This window comes from Macaca mulatta, chromosome 8 (genome assembly GCF_049350105.2).
Source record: "Macaca mulatta isolate MMU2019108-1 chromosome 8, T2T-MMU8v2.0, whole genome shotgun sequence".
In the NCBI taxonomy this organism is placed as follows: Eukaryota; Metazoa; Chordata; class Mammalia; order Primates; family Cercopithecidae; genus Macaca; species Macaca mulatta.
Genome location: NC_133413.1, coordinates 104,873,047 through 104,889,981, shown reverse-complemented (window position 1 = coordinate 104,889,981; position 16,935 = coordinate 104,873,047). Strand labels below are relative to the sequence as shown.

The following is a 16,935-nucleotide window of genomic DNA, read 5'->3' as shown; positions in this document are numbered from 1 at the left end:
TGACAAGTGTTTTGGTGTTTGTTTTATTTTAATATGTTTAATGTTAATAATTTCTGGACAGTGTTCCAGATTTCTTAGTAATAAAACATACAGCCTTTTCTACTAAAGAGTCAGTAGGTTTACAGATATAAGTTTTACCTGCACCTTCTTATTCTGCTTTTTTTTGTATATAGGAACATTCAAAAGATGATGACAATCTGGATTCTTTGTTGGACAATGTAGTTGGACTTAAGCAGATGCTGGAGTCATCAGGTGACCCTTTACCTCTCAGTGACCAGGATGTAGAACCAGTACTTTCAGCTCCAGAATCTCTTCAGAATTTGTTTAACAATAGGTAAAATACACAATGTTTTATAATTGAGTAGATGTTGGTTTTATAATGGCTATAGGCTAGGGAGGGCCAGCAAACTTTTTTTTTCTATAAAGGGCCAAATAGTAAGAATTCTAGGCTTTGCAGGCCACATATAGCCTCTGTTGTGTATTCTTCTGTAGTTTTTTTTTTTTTAATTTATACAAATCATGCTAGCTTGTAGGCTGTACAGAAACAAGCTAGCAGATAAAATCAGGGCTTTGTTTTATTTTACTGAAAGGTCAAAACTTGTTACAGCAGAATTAGTTTTCAAGTTATTTGTTTTTAAGGATACTTAGTTTTTAATTGCCGTTTGGAGTTTCTTTTTTAGGTGCTACTTTTAATACTTCAGAAAGTAATAATTTTAATTGTACCTTCCACAGATTTTACTTGAAGATAAGCTAAAAGACTGGGCGTGTTGGCTCACGATATAATCCCAGCACTTTGGAAGGCTGAGGCAGGAAGATAGCTTGAGCTCAGGAGTTTGAGACTAGCCTGGGCAACATGGAGACCCTATCTCTACAAAAAAATTTTTAAAAATTAGCTGGGTGGGGTGGTGCACACCTGTGGTCCCAGCTACTAGGGAGGCTAAGGTGGGAGGATCACTTGAGCCCAGGAGATCACGACTGCAGTGAGCTGTGATTGTGCCACTGCACTTCAGCTGGGTAACAGAGCAAGACCCTGTCTCAAAAAAAAAAAAAAAAAAAAAAAAAAAAGGGTTAGGCGCGGTGGCTTACGCTTGTAATCCCAGCACTTTGGGACTTTGGGAGGCCAAGGCGGGCAGATCACGAGGTCGGGAGATCGAGATGATCCTGGCTAACACAGTGAAACCCTGTCTCTACTAAAAATACAAAAAATTAGCCTAGAGTGGTGGCGGGTACCTGTAGTCTCAGCTACTCAGGAGGCTGAGGCAGGAGAATGGCGTGAACCTGGGAGGCGGAGCTTGCAGGGAGCCGAGATTGCACCACTGCACTCCAGCCTGGGTGACAGAGTGAGACTCCGTCAAAAAAAAAAAAAAAAAATTTGAAATTTGATTTTGGAATTCTGCTTTTCACCAGATACTTTTCTTGTTCCAGGACTGCCTATGTGCTTGCTGATGTCATGGATGATCAGTTGAAATCTATGTGGTTCACTCCATTTCAGGCTGAAGAGATTGATACAGATCTGGATTTGGTATATAAATTATTTTATTACTAAATATTTAGAAAAATTTTAGTTTTTTCTGTTTCTTTGTATATTGTTAGCATTATAGTAGTTTCTATATTTTATGGCTGTTAAAATCTACTTGGAGGCCAGTTCTACATTATTTTTATGCCACTTGCCCACTTTATGGCATCCAGAAAGTTTTTTCTGCTTCTTTTTTGCTTCTTTCTAGTTAGTGATCTGTATTTTGAGGTTGCGACTTTTTTGTTTATTTTTTATTTTTATTTTTATTTTTTTGAGACAATCTCATTCTGTCACCCAGGCTGGAGTGCGGTGGTGCAATCTCAGCTCACTGCAACCTCTGCCTCCTGGGTTCAAGCAATTCTCCTGCCTCAGCCTCCTGAGTAGCTGGGATTACAGGCGTGTGCCATCACACCTGGCTAATTTTTTTGTATTTTTAGTAGAGATGGGGTTTCACCATGTTGGTCAGGCTGGTTTCAAACTCCTGACCTTGTGATCCGCCTGCCTTGGCCTCCTAGAGTGCTGAGATTACAGGTGTGAGCCACCACACCCAGCCAAAAAAAAATTTTTTTTTACTATAGATAAAGTCTCACTATGTTACCCAGGTTGGTCTCAAACTCCTAGCCTCAAACAATCCTCTCTCTTTGGCCTCCCAAAGTGATGGGATTACAGGCATGAACCAGATTACAATCATTTGGCCAGAGAATGTGACTTAAGGGAAAAATCACACTTTTTCATAAGTTCTATGAAGCACTTTGTTTTCTTACATTGACAGGGTATAGAATAGAGAAAAGTATCCCACAAAACAACAGTTTATTCTTGCATTTGGGTTTAAGATGAGGAACGGTTGTGCTATGGTGTGGCTCTCAGTTTGGAAATTTGTAAAGAGTATATTTGTTATGATATAGTATGAATGGGAATTGACATTCTTAAACATAATGTTGAATAGGTAACAGTATAATTAACTACTTAAAATTTAATACAGTCTGTTTTATGCTTCTCAGAGATGTCGTAGGGAGAATTATTTTAGCCACATCTTAATATACTGCATATTGTTCCTTTATCAAAGAAACATACTGGTGTTCATCATGTACAATAAAACTAAAAGAATGATGTGCTTCACATTTGTATTCAGTGTGTTGAGAGCTGCTTTTCCTTTTTTAAAAAAACCACATACAATTCAATTAGAAGTGCATTAAAATTAATTTCTTTTTAGTGCAAGCTGTTCAGTGATTCTTTAAAACTGTCCTTTCCAGTAGAATTTTATGCAAGAATGCAAATATTTTGTAGTCTGCCCTGTCCAAAACAGTAGCCTCATGTGCATGTTGTACAGTGGAAATGTGGATGACTAGGGAACTGAATTTTATTTTGATTTAATTTTGATTAATTTAAATTTAGATAGGCACATGTGGTTAGTGGCTACCATGTTGGGCAGCACAGGTATAAAATATTTGTTAAAAGTTACTAATTTCATAACTTTAAGTTGAATCACAACTGTCTTGTGATGATAATTGTAACCCTCTGGATTAGAGAAATTTTAGGTATCTTACATTTGATAAATTTGAATAAAACCTAAGTAAACTGAATGTTGATTTCCCTGAAAGTAAACTTAGATGGGAACCTCATTAAATGCATAGAGCTTTTGGGAATCTGGCATAGAATTTTTTTGTGACAGAAATGTTGACTATATAAGACTGGCAGAGTATGTTATTTTCAGATTCTTTTTTTGGAAAAGTTCAGGAGATAGTACAGTGTTAATTTATATAAACAAATACTGAGTTTCCTGCTCAGGCATCAAAAGTCTCCTAGATTAATAGCCCTGCTTTGAAGAATGCCACACACAAAAAAAGTAGCATTACTACGACGTGTGTGTGTGTTTTTAAACTACCAATGCCATTTGCTTTTTAAAAAGATGAAGGAAAGAGGTAGATCTTTAATTTATTTCTTATGAGAGGCAAATATAATTTATAGGTAATAAGAATTTCTGTAGTCAAATACTATGCCAATAATTACATTTAATATGTATTTTGTTTCATTATTATGACTGCAGGTAAAGGTCGACTTAATTGAACTCTCTGAAAAATGCTGTAGTGACTTTGATTTGCACTCAGAATTAGAGCGCTCATTTTTGTCAGAACCATCATCTCCAGGAAGAACCAAGACTACTAAAGGATTCAAACTTGGGAAGCACAAGCATGAGACCTTTATAACTTCAAGGTAAAATTTATTCCACTGAAGAGCTCAATTTTGGTCATATAAACTTATGTATTTTAGTGTATTTTAAGATAGACACATGCGGCCGAGCATGGTGGCTCACGCCTGTAATCCCAGCACTTTGGGAGGCTGAGGCGGTTGGACCACGAGGTCAGGAGATCGAGACCATCCTGGCTAACACGTTGAAACCCCGTCTCTACTAAAAATACAAAAAAAAAAAATTAGCTGGTTGTGGTAGTGGGCACCTGTAGTTCCAGCTGCTCAGGAGGCTGAGGCAGGAGAATGGCGTGAACCCAGGAGGTGGAGCTTGCAGTGAGCTGAGATTGTGCCACTACACTCCAGCCTGGGTGACAGAGCAAGATTCTGTCTCCAAAAAAAAAAAAAAGATACACACGTGCTGTTAAACTGGAAAGGAAGTTAACCTAACATTCGAATCATGAACATTGTTTGGATTTTTTTATTTAAACATAATTTGGCCAGTATATACCCAGTACATTTGTTATATTGTTTTTTTACAAGACTTTGGAAGGTTTGAATAAGAAGTAAACTGGATTATTTTAAAACATTGTTATTCATAACAATGAAATGTGAGTACCTTTCTTAGCTAGTTTGTTGTATTATCCCAGAAGTGTGATAGATCCTTGCAAAGTTAACAGAATTGGAGTACAAAAAAATTGAAATATAATTTTGAGTATTATAAAGATTGTTTTTGCAGAAATCTGAAAGAAAAATGTTTTATGGTATGTTTTTGTTTTAATAGTGGAAAATCTGAATACATCGAACCTGCCAAACGAGCTCATGTTGTGCCACCACCAAGAGGAAGGGGCAGGGGAGGATTTGGACAGGGTATACGACCTCATGATATTTTTCGTCAGAGAAAACAGAACACAAGTAGACCACCATCTATGCATGTGGATGACTTTGTTGCTGCTGAAAGTAAAGAAGTGGTTCCTCAAGATGGAATACCCCCACCAAAACGGCCACTCAAAGTTTCACAGAAGATTTCATCCCGTGGTGGGTTTTCAGGCAATAGAGGAGGACGGGGTGCTTTCCACAGTCAGAATAGGTTTTTCACACCACCTGCTTCAAAAGGTAACTAATTAGTATGTATTCTCTAATGGGTTAGAAATATTGGAATGTTAAAATATTGAATGAAAGTGATTTAGATGGAAGAGATTCAGATAAACTGTTTTCCTGTTGCTACAGTTGAGCCACCTCTGGACTAGTGGTACTGTTTGCAGAGTACTCTATTGGACAGAAGAAAGAAACTTTTTTTTTCAATGAACCTTTCATACATTGTACTTCTAAGAATGAATTTAGAAGTCTTGGCTAATTATTTTCCCTTTTTTTTTTTTTTTTTTTTCCTGAGACATGAGTCTTGCTCTGTCGCCCAGGCTGGGGTGCAGTGGTGTGATCTCATCTCACTACCAACTCTGCCTCCCTGGTTCAAATGATTCTCCTGCTTCAGCCTCCCAAGTATCTGGGACTACAGGCATGCCCCACCGTGCCCAACTAATTTTTGTATTTTTAGTAGAGACGGGGTTTTGTCATGTTTGCCAGGCTAGTCTCAAACTCCTGACCTCAAGTGATCCACCCACCTTGGCTTCCCAAAGTGCTGAGATTACAGGTGTGAGCCACCGTGCTTGGCCTTATTTTCCTTTTTACATTGAGAATTATACATTTTCTGAGTAATACCCTTACATTATTTTCACAATTAACAGTTTTCTTAAGATTGTTCTGTGCAGTTCACCATTGATCTGCCTAATCTGCTTGCTTTCTTATGCTACATTTAGTTTGTTTGAAATTGTTACAGGATTTTTTTTTTTTTTTTGAAACAGAGTTTCGCTCTTATTGCCCAGGCTGGAGTGCAGTGGCACAATCTCAGCTCACTGCAACCTCTGCTTCTTGGGTTCAAGCGATTCTCCTGCTTCAACTTCCTGAGTACGCATGTGCCAGCACACCCGGCTAATTTTTATATTATTAGTAGAGATGGAATTTCACCATGTTGGCCAGGCTGGTCTTGAACTCCTGATCTCAGGTGATCCACCCGCCTTGGCCTCCCAAAGTGCAGGGATTACAGGCATGAGCCACTGCACCTGGCCTTACAAGATTTTAGAAACTAGGGATACTTACAGAAATTATACTTTAGTAGTGGATTGATAACCATATTTTCATACCTGCTGAGTTAGGAGGGTGAGAGTGAAAGAGAATCTGTGTTTATATTAATAACAAACACTTAGATTAGGTGTGTCAGGAACTTTTATAAGCATTTTACATATTATAACCTCACGTCAACCCCATTTGGCAAGTTCTCTTAGTACCCCTAATTTGCGGAAGAGAAAATTGTCAGTCAGCTGACCAGGGCACATAAATACAAGTGGCAGAACCAGTATTTGATCCCTGACAGTTTGGCTCTAGAGTCTCTGCTCTTAACCACTGTGATGCTGCCACTATATATATAGTACAGTCAATTTACAAAATTTCAGTTTCTTTTCCATTCTTTTGAAGATTAAGAAAAATCTGTCATTTAAAAGAATCCAACTGAAGTTGTGAAAAAAGTGATTTTGATTGTGCTGTTTGTGTTTAGGAAACTACAGTCGTCGGGAAGGAACAAGAGGCTCCAGTTGGAGTGCTCAGAATACTCCTCGAGGAAATTACAATGAAAGTCGTGGAGGCCAGAGCAATTTTAACAGAGGCCCTCTTCCACCATTACGACCCCTTAGTTCTACAGGTATACATCCTTGCTACTTGATATTGCTGAGAGAAGGGAAGTGAATTCTTCCTTTTTAAATTGTTGATATATACAGAGGGGGCTAGGGGTGCTAAACTCCCCATCCCCTTGCCCCACGCAGTCAAAAATCTAAGTATAACTTTTGACTTCCCCAGAACCTAACTACTGATAGTATGCTGTTGACTGGCAGCCTTACAGATAACATAAACAGTTGATTGACACATATTTTATATATTATATATTATATAATGTATTACAATTAAATAAGCTGGAGAAAAGAAAATGTTATTAAGAAAATCTTAAGGAAAAGAAAATACATTTACTATTAAGTGGAAGTGGATCTTCGTAAAGGTCATCACATTCCATAGGCTGAGGAAGAGGAGGAGAGGTCTTACTTTCTTAGGAGTAGCAGAGGTGAAAGAAAATCCACATATAACTGGACCCAGGCAGTTGAAACCCATGTTGTTCAAGGGTCAGCTGTACTCTCATTCTGGGAGATAATATTTTAGAGTATAGACTTAAAGTTCTAACATTTATATCCTTGAATAAATGCCCAATATACATCTTCTATAAAAATAATCAAATTTTTAGTTTCTGAACTGTTTGTATAATCTGAACAGTTTCATGGTGCTGTGCTCTTATTTTTATGTTTCAGTAATGAAAGTCAATGCTTAAGGTACCTTTCTGACCACAAAGTATTTTAATAACAGAGATACCTTTATATAGCATATTTTTTTTTGCTTATTGTCTTAGGCGTGTAAGCACATAACTTTTTTTTTTTTAAAAAACATTACCATATCTAGTCCAGAATGTTGCTCATCAGAAGTAGCTTTTGGTTTCAAATGCACATTTAAAAAAAATAACAAGTTTTATTTGGGATATAATTCTTATATACCATATAGTTTACCTGTTTAAAATGTATAATTCAACAATCTTCACCCCGTTCACAGTGCTTGCACATGAGTTTTAAAAGAGAAAAGAGTAATTCTTGGTTTGAGCTCAGTGACGTAGATTAGTATTTACATGCTTGGAAAAGAAAGGACGTTGGAACTAAAAACTGTATTTTTTCTTTTACAGGTTACCGCCCAAGTCCTCGGGACCGTGCTTCTAGAGGTCGTGGGGGACTTGGACCTTCCTGGGCTAGTGCAAATAGCGGCAGTGGAGGCTCAAGAGGAAAGTTTGTTAGTGGAGGAAGTGGTAGAGGTCGTCATGTACGCTCCTTTACACGATAAGAATCCTTTTGGGAACATCTTAACTGTATATGAACATTTTGTGAGGACAATAAAAATAAGACATTGAAGGACCAATTTAGACTTAGCAGTTATCTGGAGACATCTGAGAGAATATTTTTATCTGAAGAAAGCAGATTTTGTTTGATACCTAACAAGATTTCAATAAAAATCCAAACTTTGTATGTACGTTTCTATATATTTTCCCTTTTTTTGTATGACTATTTATTTAGAAAATTTCTAGGTAGAAAAACTGAATGACGTTTTGTATTTTTCTTGCCTATAGCACAGATGTTCTCAAACTTTCTCAGCTCATGACACTATTTAGTGCCTCAGTACTTTTTTCACAGCATACCTGGTCCAAAAGAATTATCTAATACTTGTGTTTATTAAGCAGTTAGGTACAACGGCTTAATAAGAATGTACATCATCACCACTAGTAACTGTGGACACTGCATGTCTCAAACCTTGGAATCAGTGTCATTTTCTTTTCCTCTCTGCTTCTTGCACAGTACTTTTTATCAAACTGCTGAAAACCCAGTTTTGTAAAGATATGTTGTTATAGAAAGGAATATAATGCTATTTAATGCTGAAAATGTAAACTACCTCGAAGTAGTAGTTTATGTTATGTCCAACAGGTGTTGCTATGTTTTTCTCAAAAATTTAAAAATATTGTGTGGCACCCATGTTAATTTGCTAAGGTGCCCTGGTACACAGTTTGGGAACCATGGCTGTACCAAAAGAAACAAAATACTCCTCTCCTTTGTATTAGAAATCTGAACTTTGCATTTCAGCTTTGGACCTACTGACACTATTTTATTATACAAATTGTTTAAAGCTTAAAATAAGGAATGTCCTAATACTCTTATTTTGGGAATCAGAAACATCTAATAAAAGCTGAACTTTATATATATATAGAAATAAAGCTTACAACTTTGAGAAAGTAGCCATATTTTCCCCAAGATAATGTCTTAACACACTGAGTCTATGTAAGTGGCATAAAATACAGAGTTCTCTTAATCAGAAAAGGAGTGTATGAGTCTCATCCATCCTTTTATCAATCTGTTTTGGGGAATTATTTGTGACTGAATACAATCTTCATTAAGAAAACACCTTGAAGCAAAGCTTAGCTGTAAAGAATCAGATGTTTAGGTGAAAGGTTATGGCAATCTTTTCATAACTAGTGGCCTTGAAAAACCCAAGTGTCTTGAGCTGCTGTAAGAAAATACCATAGACTGGGTGGCTTAAACAATAGAAATTTATTTCTCACAGTTCTGGAGGCTTGGAAGCCCAAGATCAGGGTGTCAGCATGGTTGGGTTCCAGTGAGGGCCCTCTTCCTGGCTTGTATGCAGCTACCTTTTTAAGTGCTCACATAGTCTTTCCTTGGTGCTTGCTTAAAGAGAGAGAGAGCTCTTGTGTCTTTTTCTTCTTCTAAAGGCACTATTCCCATCATGAACATCTCATCCTCACGATCTAATCTAAATCACAGTACCTCCCAAAGGTCCCACCCTTTCTAGTACTACCACATTGGGGGTTAGGAGTTCAACATACGAATTTGGGGAAACACAAGACTCAGCTCATTGTGTCAAGATAACTTAAATCCCCTTTGATCCTTAAACCTAATAGGCTCATTTTCCCCAAAGATATAGTTTACACATTAGGTAAAGTTCAAAATTTGCCCCAATATCTGACACAAATACATGTAAAAAATAGTTAATTTTTCTTAAGTAACTATCTTTCTAAAGTTACTTTCTTAAGTAACTTTCTAAATAAGAACATGGCCATATATAGAAACGTAATTTCTTGGTTTGTTTTTTAGCATTAAGCGGGATATAATCTTTGAGAAATATCAGAAAGCTGTTTTTGCTGTTTAATACCCAGTAATTCAGACCAATGAAGGTAATAAATTATTAGTGTAGAAACAAATTAATGCCAGGCAAATTTAAAATGTCTTGAGTGACTACAAGTCCCAGATAAATGAGAAGGGAAGGAATCCACCATGTTGAGCAGCCCTTACATGCAAAAATCACTTAGTCCTTGTAACAATCCAGCATAGGTGGTATTATCTAATTTTACAGATGGAAAAAGCTGAAGAGCTTGACTCAAGCATGGTAGAAACAGGATTTAAAATCAGGTTGGGTGGTTCATGCCTGTAATCCCAGCACTTTGGGAGGCTAAGGCAAGAGGATCACTTAAGCCCAGGAGTTTGAGACTAGCCCTGGCAATATAGTGAGACCCTGCCACTACAGAAAATTTAAAAATTAGCTGAGTGAGGCCAGGCATGGTGGCTCATGCCTGTAATCCCACCACTTTGGGAGGCCTAGGCGGGCAGATCACCTGAGGTTGGGAGTTTGAGATCAGCCTTACCAACATAGTGAAACCCTGTCTCTACTAAAAATACAAAAATTAGCTGGACACGGTGGCATGCACCTGTAATCCCAGCTACTCAGGAGGCTGAGTCAGGAGAATTGCTTGAACCCAGGAAGTGGAGGTTGCAGTGAGCAGAGATCGAGCCACTACACTCCAGCTTGGGGTACAGAGCAAGACTCTGTCTCAAAAAATGATAATAATAAATTAGCTAGGTGTGGTGGTGCATGCCTGTAGTGTCAGCTACTTGGGAGACTGAGGCAGGAGGATCACTTAAGCCCAGGAGGTCAAGGCTGCAGTGAGCCATGATTGCGCCACTGTACTCCAGTCTGAATGACAGGGTGGGAAAAAAAAATCAGATTGGAGCAGGGCACAGTAGTGGGGCACCTGTGATCCCAGCTACTCAGGAGGCTGAGGTGGGAGGATTGCTTAGGCCCAGGAGTTCAAGTCCATCCTGGGCAACAAGAGCAAGACCCCCATCTCTAAGAAATAATAACAAAATCAGGTTGGCTAGCTCCTAATTCCTTACCTCTCCATCTTGGAGAAGAAGCTACTTTTCAGGTTAAGTGTGTTAGAGATCAAAATTAGTAATTCATCCTAAGGCAATGGAGTTTCAGAGACCCAACACTGTATTTTAGTTACTTCAGAAGTGCGCCTCAAACAAGACATTTCAGGGAAAGTGTTTGTTTGTTTGTTTGAGACAAAGTCTCACTCTGTCACCTAGGCTGGGGTGCAGTGGTGCTTTCCTGGCTCACTGCAACCTCTGCCTCCTGGGTTCACATGATTCTCCTGCCTCAGCCTCCCGAGTAGCTGGCATTACAGGCACCCACCACCATGCCCAGCTAATTTTTGTATTTTTAGTACAGACTGGGTTTCACCATGTTAGCCAGGCTGGTCTTGAACTCTTGACCTCAAGTGATCCACCTGCCTCTGCCTCCCAAAGTGCTGGGATTACAGGCATGAACCACTACATCCGGCCTATTTCAGGGAAAGTTTTGAGTGGCATTTAGAAATTAATGAAAGATGCAGAATTCCTTTGAGGACAAGTTTAATCTGTAGAAAAGGAGTTGATAGAATGATTTGTGTTTATTTCCTAAGAAGAAAAAAGAAATACTATGAAATATTGTTATCCTTTATTTAAAAAGAATGTTGCAGGTAGTATTCTGTGTGAAGGAGTAGTAGGCACAGTTAGATTAGCTTTATTGCTTTTTTAAAAAGTAATTGCAAAAACCTGCAGGATGAGAATGTAGGAACTAAAGTATGTCTCCTACGCATCTTCTGTGTTCCATATACCCTAGTACAGTGTGGGGAATATAAGGGTGACTAAGATGTATTTTTTGCCCTCAGGAAACTCACAATCTAATAAAGGAAACAATTATGTAAACATCTTTTTTTTTTTTTTTTGAGACGGAGTCTCGCTCTCACCCAGGCTGGAGTGTAGCGGTGTGATCTCGGCTCACTGCAACCTTCACCTCCTGGGTTCAAGCGATTCTTCTGCCTCAGCCTCCTGAGTAGCTGGGACTACAGGTGGGTGCCACCGGGCCCGGCTAATTTTTTCTATTTTTAGTAGAGACGGGAGTTTCATCATGTTAGCCAGGATGGTCTCGATCTCCTGACCTTGTGATCTGCCCTCCTCAGCCTCTCAAAGTGCTGCGATGACAGGCATGAGCCACCATGCCTGGCCACATCATTTTTTAAAACAAAAGTTAATGAGATCTTAAGTGTATGCAGTGTATATGGAACAATTCATAATTCTTGAATAATCCAATCATTACATTTCCAACTGATTTTATTGTGGGTTTTTAAAAGTAACTATTTTTAAAATAGTATTTTAAGAAAAGGAAATCTTGGCATTACAATTGTATAAAATCTTTTTGGAATTGCTTTTGTATGAAGACTAGTTTTTGGGGGACTTTTTTTGTTTTGTTTTGTTTTTTTGAGATGGAATCTCACTCTGTCACCCAGGCTGGAGTGCAGTGGCCTGATCTCGGCTCACTGCAACCTCTGCCTTTTAGGTTCAAGTGATTCTTGTGCCTCAGCCTCCCAAGTAACTGGGACTATACTACAGGCACAAGCCACCATGACTGGCTAGTTTTTTGTATTTTTAGTAGAGACAAGGTTTTGCCATGTTGACCAGGCTGGTTTCGAACTCTTGAGCTCAAGTGATCTGCCCTCCTCGGCCTCCTAAAGTGCTAGGATTTCAAGCGTGAGCCACTGTGCCTGGCCTAAAGACTAGTTAAGCAGAAAAGATTATCTATGCAATTTTAATTTTTATTATTTTAAATTCATAGGACAGTTAGGAGTTAATGAGTAGGATCTTTTAAGGGTCATATAACTTCATAATCTAGAGAAGGGGTTGCAAACTAAAGTACTAGCAATACACATTATTGTATTAACCAATCTCCAGAACTCATTTTTTTTTTTGAGACAGAGTCTTGCTCTGTTGTCCCGGCTGGAGTGCATGGGCATGATCTTGACTCACTGCAACCTCCACCTCCCGGGTTCAAGTGATTCTCCTTCCTCAGCCTCCTGAGTAGCTGCAATTACAGGAGCACGCCACCAGGCCCGGCTAAGTTTTGTATTTTTAGTAGAGATGAGTTTTCACCATGTTGACCAGGCTGGTCTCGAATTCCTGCTCAAACTCCTGACCTCAAGTGATCTACCACCTCGGCCTCCCACAGTGCTGGGATTACAGGCGTGAGCCACTGTGCCCGACCAGAACTTTTTCATCTTTCAAAACTGAAATTCTATACCCATTAAACAACTCTCACTTCCCTGTCCCCCCAGCCCCTGGCAACCGCCATTCTCCTTTTCTGTCTATAAATTTGAGTACTCTAAATACCACATGTAAGTAGAACCGTATAAATTTGTCTTTTGCGGCTGGCTTTTTTCACTCAGCATAATATCCTCAAGGTTTATTCATGTTATAGCCTGTGTCAGAATTTTTTTAAAAGACTGAATAATATTCCATTACATGGATATGCCACATTTTGTTTATTCATCACTGGTTGATGGACATATGCGTTGCTTCCACATTTTGGCTACTGTGAATAATGCTGCTATGAACATGAGTGTACAAATATCTTTTCAAGACCCTACTTAGAATTTTGGGGGGTATATATCCAGAAGTGGAATTGCCTAATGATATGGTAATTCTGTTCTTTTTAATTTTTGAGGAACCATCATACTGCTTTCCACAGCAGCTGCACCATTTTACATTCCCATCAGCAGTGCAAAGGGGTTCCAATTTCTCCACATCCTTGCCAATGCTTGTTATTTTCTGTTTTGTTTTGGTTTTCATAATAGCTCTCTTAATGGTTGTGCTTCTGACTTTTAGGGAGAAGCCAAAAATCTGGATTACTGTGTAATCAGTTTTCAAATATGCAATTAATTCAATTTAAAAATTAAAAACATTTTGTGAGCAAAACAAAAAATTATGCAGGACAAAATGTGCCCACAGAGTTTCAACCTGAAGAATTTGATGATAGCGTCTGTTTTAGAAATCACAATGGAATTTCTATAAAGAGTTATTTTTATTTGGGAAGGTGAAATTTACCAGGTATATTTGTGATAGGACATGATGTTGTGGAGAAGTTCTTTGTGACCAAAAAGCCTGGTTTTGAGAACCAGTTCTCTGCTCTACTAACTAGCTGTGCAACTTTCAATCACTCCTCTTATCCCAAATTTCTTTTCCTTTCTTTCTTTCTTTTTTTTTTTTTTTTTTTTTTGAGACAGAGTATCGTTCTGTCACCCAGCCTGGAATGCATTGGCACAATCTTGGCTCACTGCAACCTCCCCCTCCTGGGTACAAATGATTCTCCTGCCTCAGCCTCCCGAGTAGCTGGGATTACAGGTGCTCACCACCATGCCCGGCTAAATTTTTTATTTTTAGTAGAGACGGGGTTTCACCATGTTGGTCAGGCTGGTCTTGACCTCCTGACCTCAAGTGATCCATCCGCCTTGGCCTCCCGAAGTGCTGGGATTACAGGCATGAGCCACCGCTCCTGGCCTATCCTAAATTTCTTTATCTGCTCTCCCTACATCAGTAGGTTATGGGGATTAAATAAGATTTGTATTTGATTTTTTTTTTACATGTAGAGCATTATTACTTTAAATTAGATCCTCCACTACCTACACAAAAATATACTTAATATGCCTTACTTGCTAAGTTATTTCTGAAGCCAGAAATTAGTGCCTGCTTGATAAATAAGTGGAAATTATGTAAGTAGAATTATACTAATGTTTAATAGCTCTACTGAACAATATTGATGTGGTTTTAGGGAGACTATTAGTTTGGGGACACTTTTACAATGGTTTTTTGGACATAGATTCTAAGTGAGGATAGTCCAGTTTCTGTCTAAGCAGAATTTCCAGGATACTCAGGGCATATGGTAATATTTTTTAAATGTAAGGAGGTGGTAATTACAGGGAACAGTGAGTAGTCTACTTTGGCCAGTGTAGGAATGTAGGGACAGTGTAGAGGGGATGGAGGGGAAGGTATATTTGGAGACTGGGGTCAAATTATCAAAGGTCTTATTTGCTATGCTAAGCCTTAGGGAGTAACTGAACTTTTTAAATGTGAGTGGCATTTTCAGATTTGGTACACTTTTATGATCTTCTATCAGTCAGTCACTATGAAAAATGTTTTCATGTAACTCCCAATCAGAAGTATTCTTTTAAAAAGGGAACTGGTAGGGGCACTGGCTGACGCCTGTAAATCCCACCACTTTGGGAGGCCGATGCAGGAGGACCACTTGAGCCCAGGAGTCAGAGACCAGCCTGGGCAACATAGTGAGACCCCCATCTCTTCAAAAAAAAAAAGTAAAAATAGCCCAGGTGTGGTGGTGCACATCTGTAGTCCCAGCTACTCAGGAGGCTGCGGTGGGAGGGTTGCTTGGGCCTGGAAGGTCAAGGCTGCAGTAAACTGTGATTGTGCCACTCCACTCCAGCCTGGGTGACACAGCAAGACCTTGCATCAAAAACTAAATAAATAAAAATTGAAAAAATACAAAGATTAAAAGATAATTACTTTGGTGCAGCAGAGAGGAAGGATTAGAGAGGGAAGAGCCTGAAGGCAGACCAATAAAGAAGTTACAGCAAAGTTCTTTATGAGCAATTCTCAAAGAGCAGTCCCTAGACCAGCAGCTCAGCATCACCTGCGGATTTGTTAGAAATGCATATTCCTCCAGCCTGGGCAACATAGCAAGATCCTGTCTTTACAAAATATATATTAAAAAATTAACCAGGTGTAGTGGCATGTGCCTGTAGTCCCAGCTACTGGAGAGGCTGAGGCAAGAGGAGTCCTTGAACTCAGTAAGCTATGATGATGTGACACTGCACTTGAACCTGGGCAACATAGGGAGACCTTGTCTCAAAAAAAAAAAAAAGAGAATATTCTTAAACACGACCCCAGGTCCAAGAGGGGAGGGGCTGACAATGTGTGTGTGCTTTAACAAGTCCTGGAAACAATTCTGTTAAAGTTTGATGCACCCTAAGGTTTCAGAACCACTGATCTATATCAATGGTTTTCTTTTCTTTTTTCACTTTCTTTTTTTGTTGTTGTTGTTGTTGTTGTTGTTGAGACGGAGTCTCGCTGTGTCGCTAGGCTGGAATGCGGTGGCGTGATCTCGGCTCCCTGCAACTTCTGCCTCCCGAATTCAAGTGATTCTCCTGTCTCAGCCTCCTAAGTAGCTGGGACTACAGGCGCCTGCCAACATGCCCAGCTAATTTTTCTATTTTTAGTAGAGATGGGGTCTCACCGTGTTAGCCAGGAAGGTCTCAATCTCTTGACCTCGTGATCCGCCCGCCTCGGCCTCCCAAAGTGCTGTGATTACAAGTCAATGGTTTTAAAATTTAGGAATCATCTGGGGAGGTCTTTAAAAATGCAAGTTTTGGGGGCCTACAAATCTCTCTTTAAAAAGCTTCTCAGGAGATTCTAATAATTCTTCTAAGGAGATTCACTGTTTGGATACAGTGACCTAAATGAAAGTAATGTCCTCAGCTAGGATAGTGGTAATGGAAATGAAGGGATTACATAGAACAGATATTTGTCAGATACTGTAATACTGCTAGAATTATATTAGGCCATGATGGCATAAAACTCAATAAAGCAGTTACTGTTCTGAAAGAACTTTCTAGTGGGAGAAGAGAGGGGCAGGTGCTTGGGAGCAGAATGAGGAAAACGTAGGTAGCATTTTGGAACAGCAGAATTGAAGTTCAAACGTCTGGAGGTTTCCGGATGTGGTAAGTAGTGTCACAGGCTCCAAATGGATCACAGAGGGTGAAGATGAAGATGAAATGACAACTAGATTTGGCAGTTTGGAAGATTTTATAACCTTTGTGATGGCAACTTTATTGGAATGAGAATTTGAAGGTAAGGTAAGCAGAATCCGTAATGCTATTTGTTGGCATGACTGAGAAATGAAAGTATAGGTGATGGGTACTTTTTCAATTTGATGGCGAACTGAAGAGAGATTGCTAAAAACTATATGTATCAAAGCCATCTGCTCCTCAACTGTTTACATATAATGATTGACTTTGAATATGTGGCCTTAGACTGTATCTGCAGAGTCTAGTTATGTTTTTTGGGCTTCCACACTTTTGACTACAGACTTCTTTGAAATTCCATTTCTTATTATTGTGTTCTAAGTTCTTATGTCTAATTTCACATCTGAGATGTTCTGTCGCCAGGCTGGAGTGCAGTGGCACAACCTCGGCTCACTGCAACCTCTGCCTCCCGGGTTCAAGCGATTCTCCTGTCTCAGCCTCCTGAGTAGCTGGGATTACAGGTGCCCGCCACCATGTCTGGCTAATTTTTGTATTTTTAGTAGGGACGAAGTTTCACCATGTTGACCAGGCTGGTCTCAAACTCCTGACCTCA

The 16,935-nt window shown here is 39.2% G+C and overlaps 1 protein-coding gene across 3 annotated transcripts in view; it reads left to right on the top strand.

The window, feature by feature from the left end:
• The window catches only part of VIRMA (vir like m6A methyltransferase associated), a 64,764-nt gene extending 56,053 nt beyond the window's left edge, over positions 1-8,711 (top strand). For 2 of the 3 annotated variants that reach the window (XM_077942376.1, XM_077942377.1), the window contains exons 20-25: positions 174-334; positions 1,426-1,522; positions 3,564-3,730; positions 4,488-4,819; positions 6,315-6,458; positions 7,536-7,876. In XM_077942376.1, coding sequence (XP_077798502.1) covers positions 174-334; positions 1,426-1,522; positions 3,564-3,730; positions 4,488-4,819; positions 6,315-6,458; positions 7,536-7,690 — 1,056 coding nt within the window. In that variant the 3' untranslated portion in view covers positions 7,691-7,876. 3 annotated transcript variants of the gene reach the window in all.
• Positions 8,712-16,935: the final 8,224 nt, after the last annotated feature.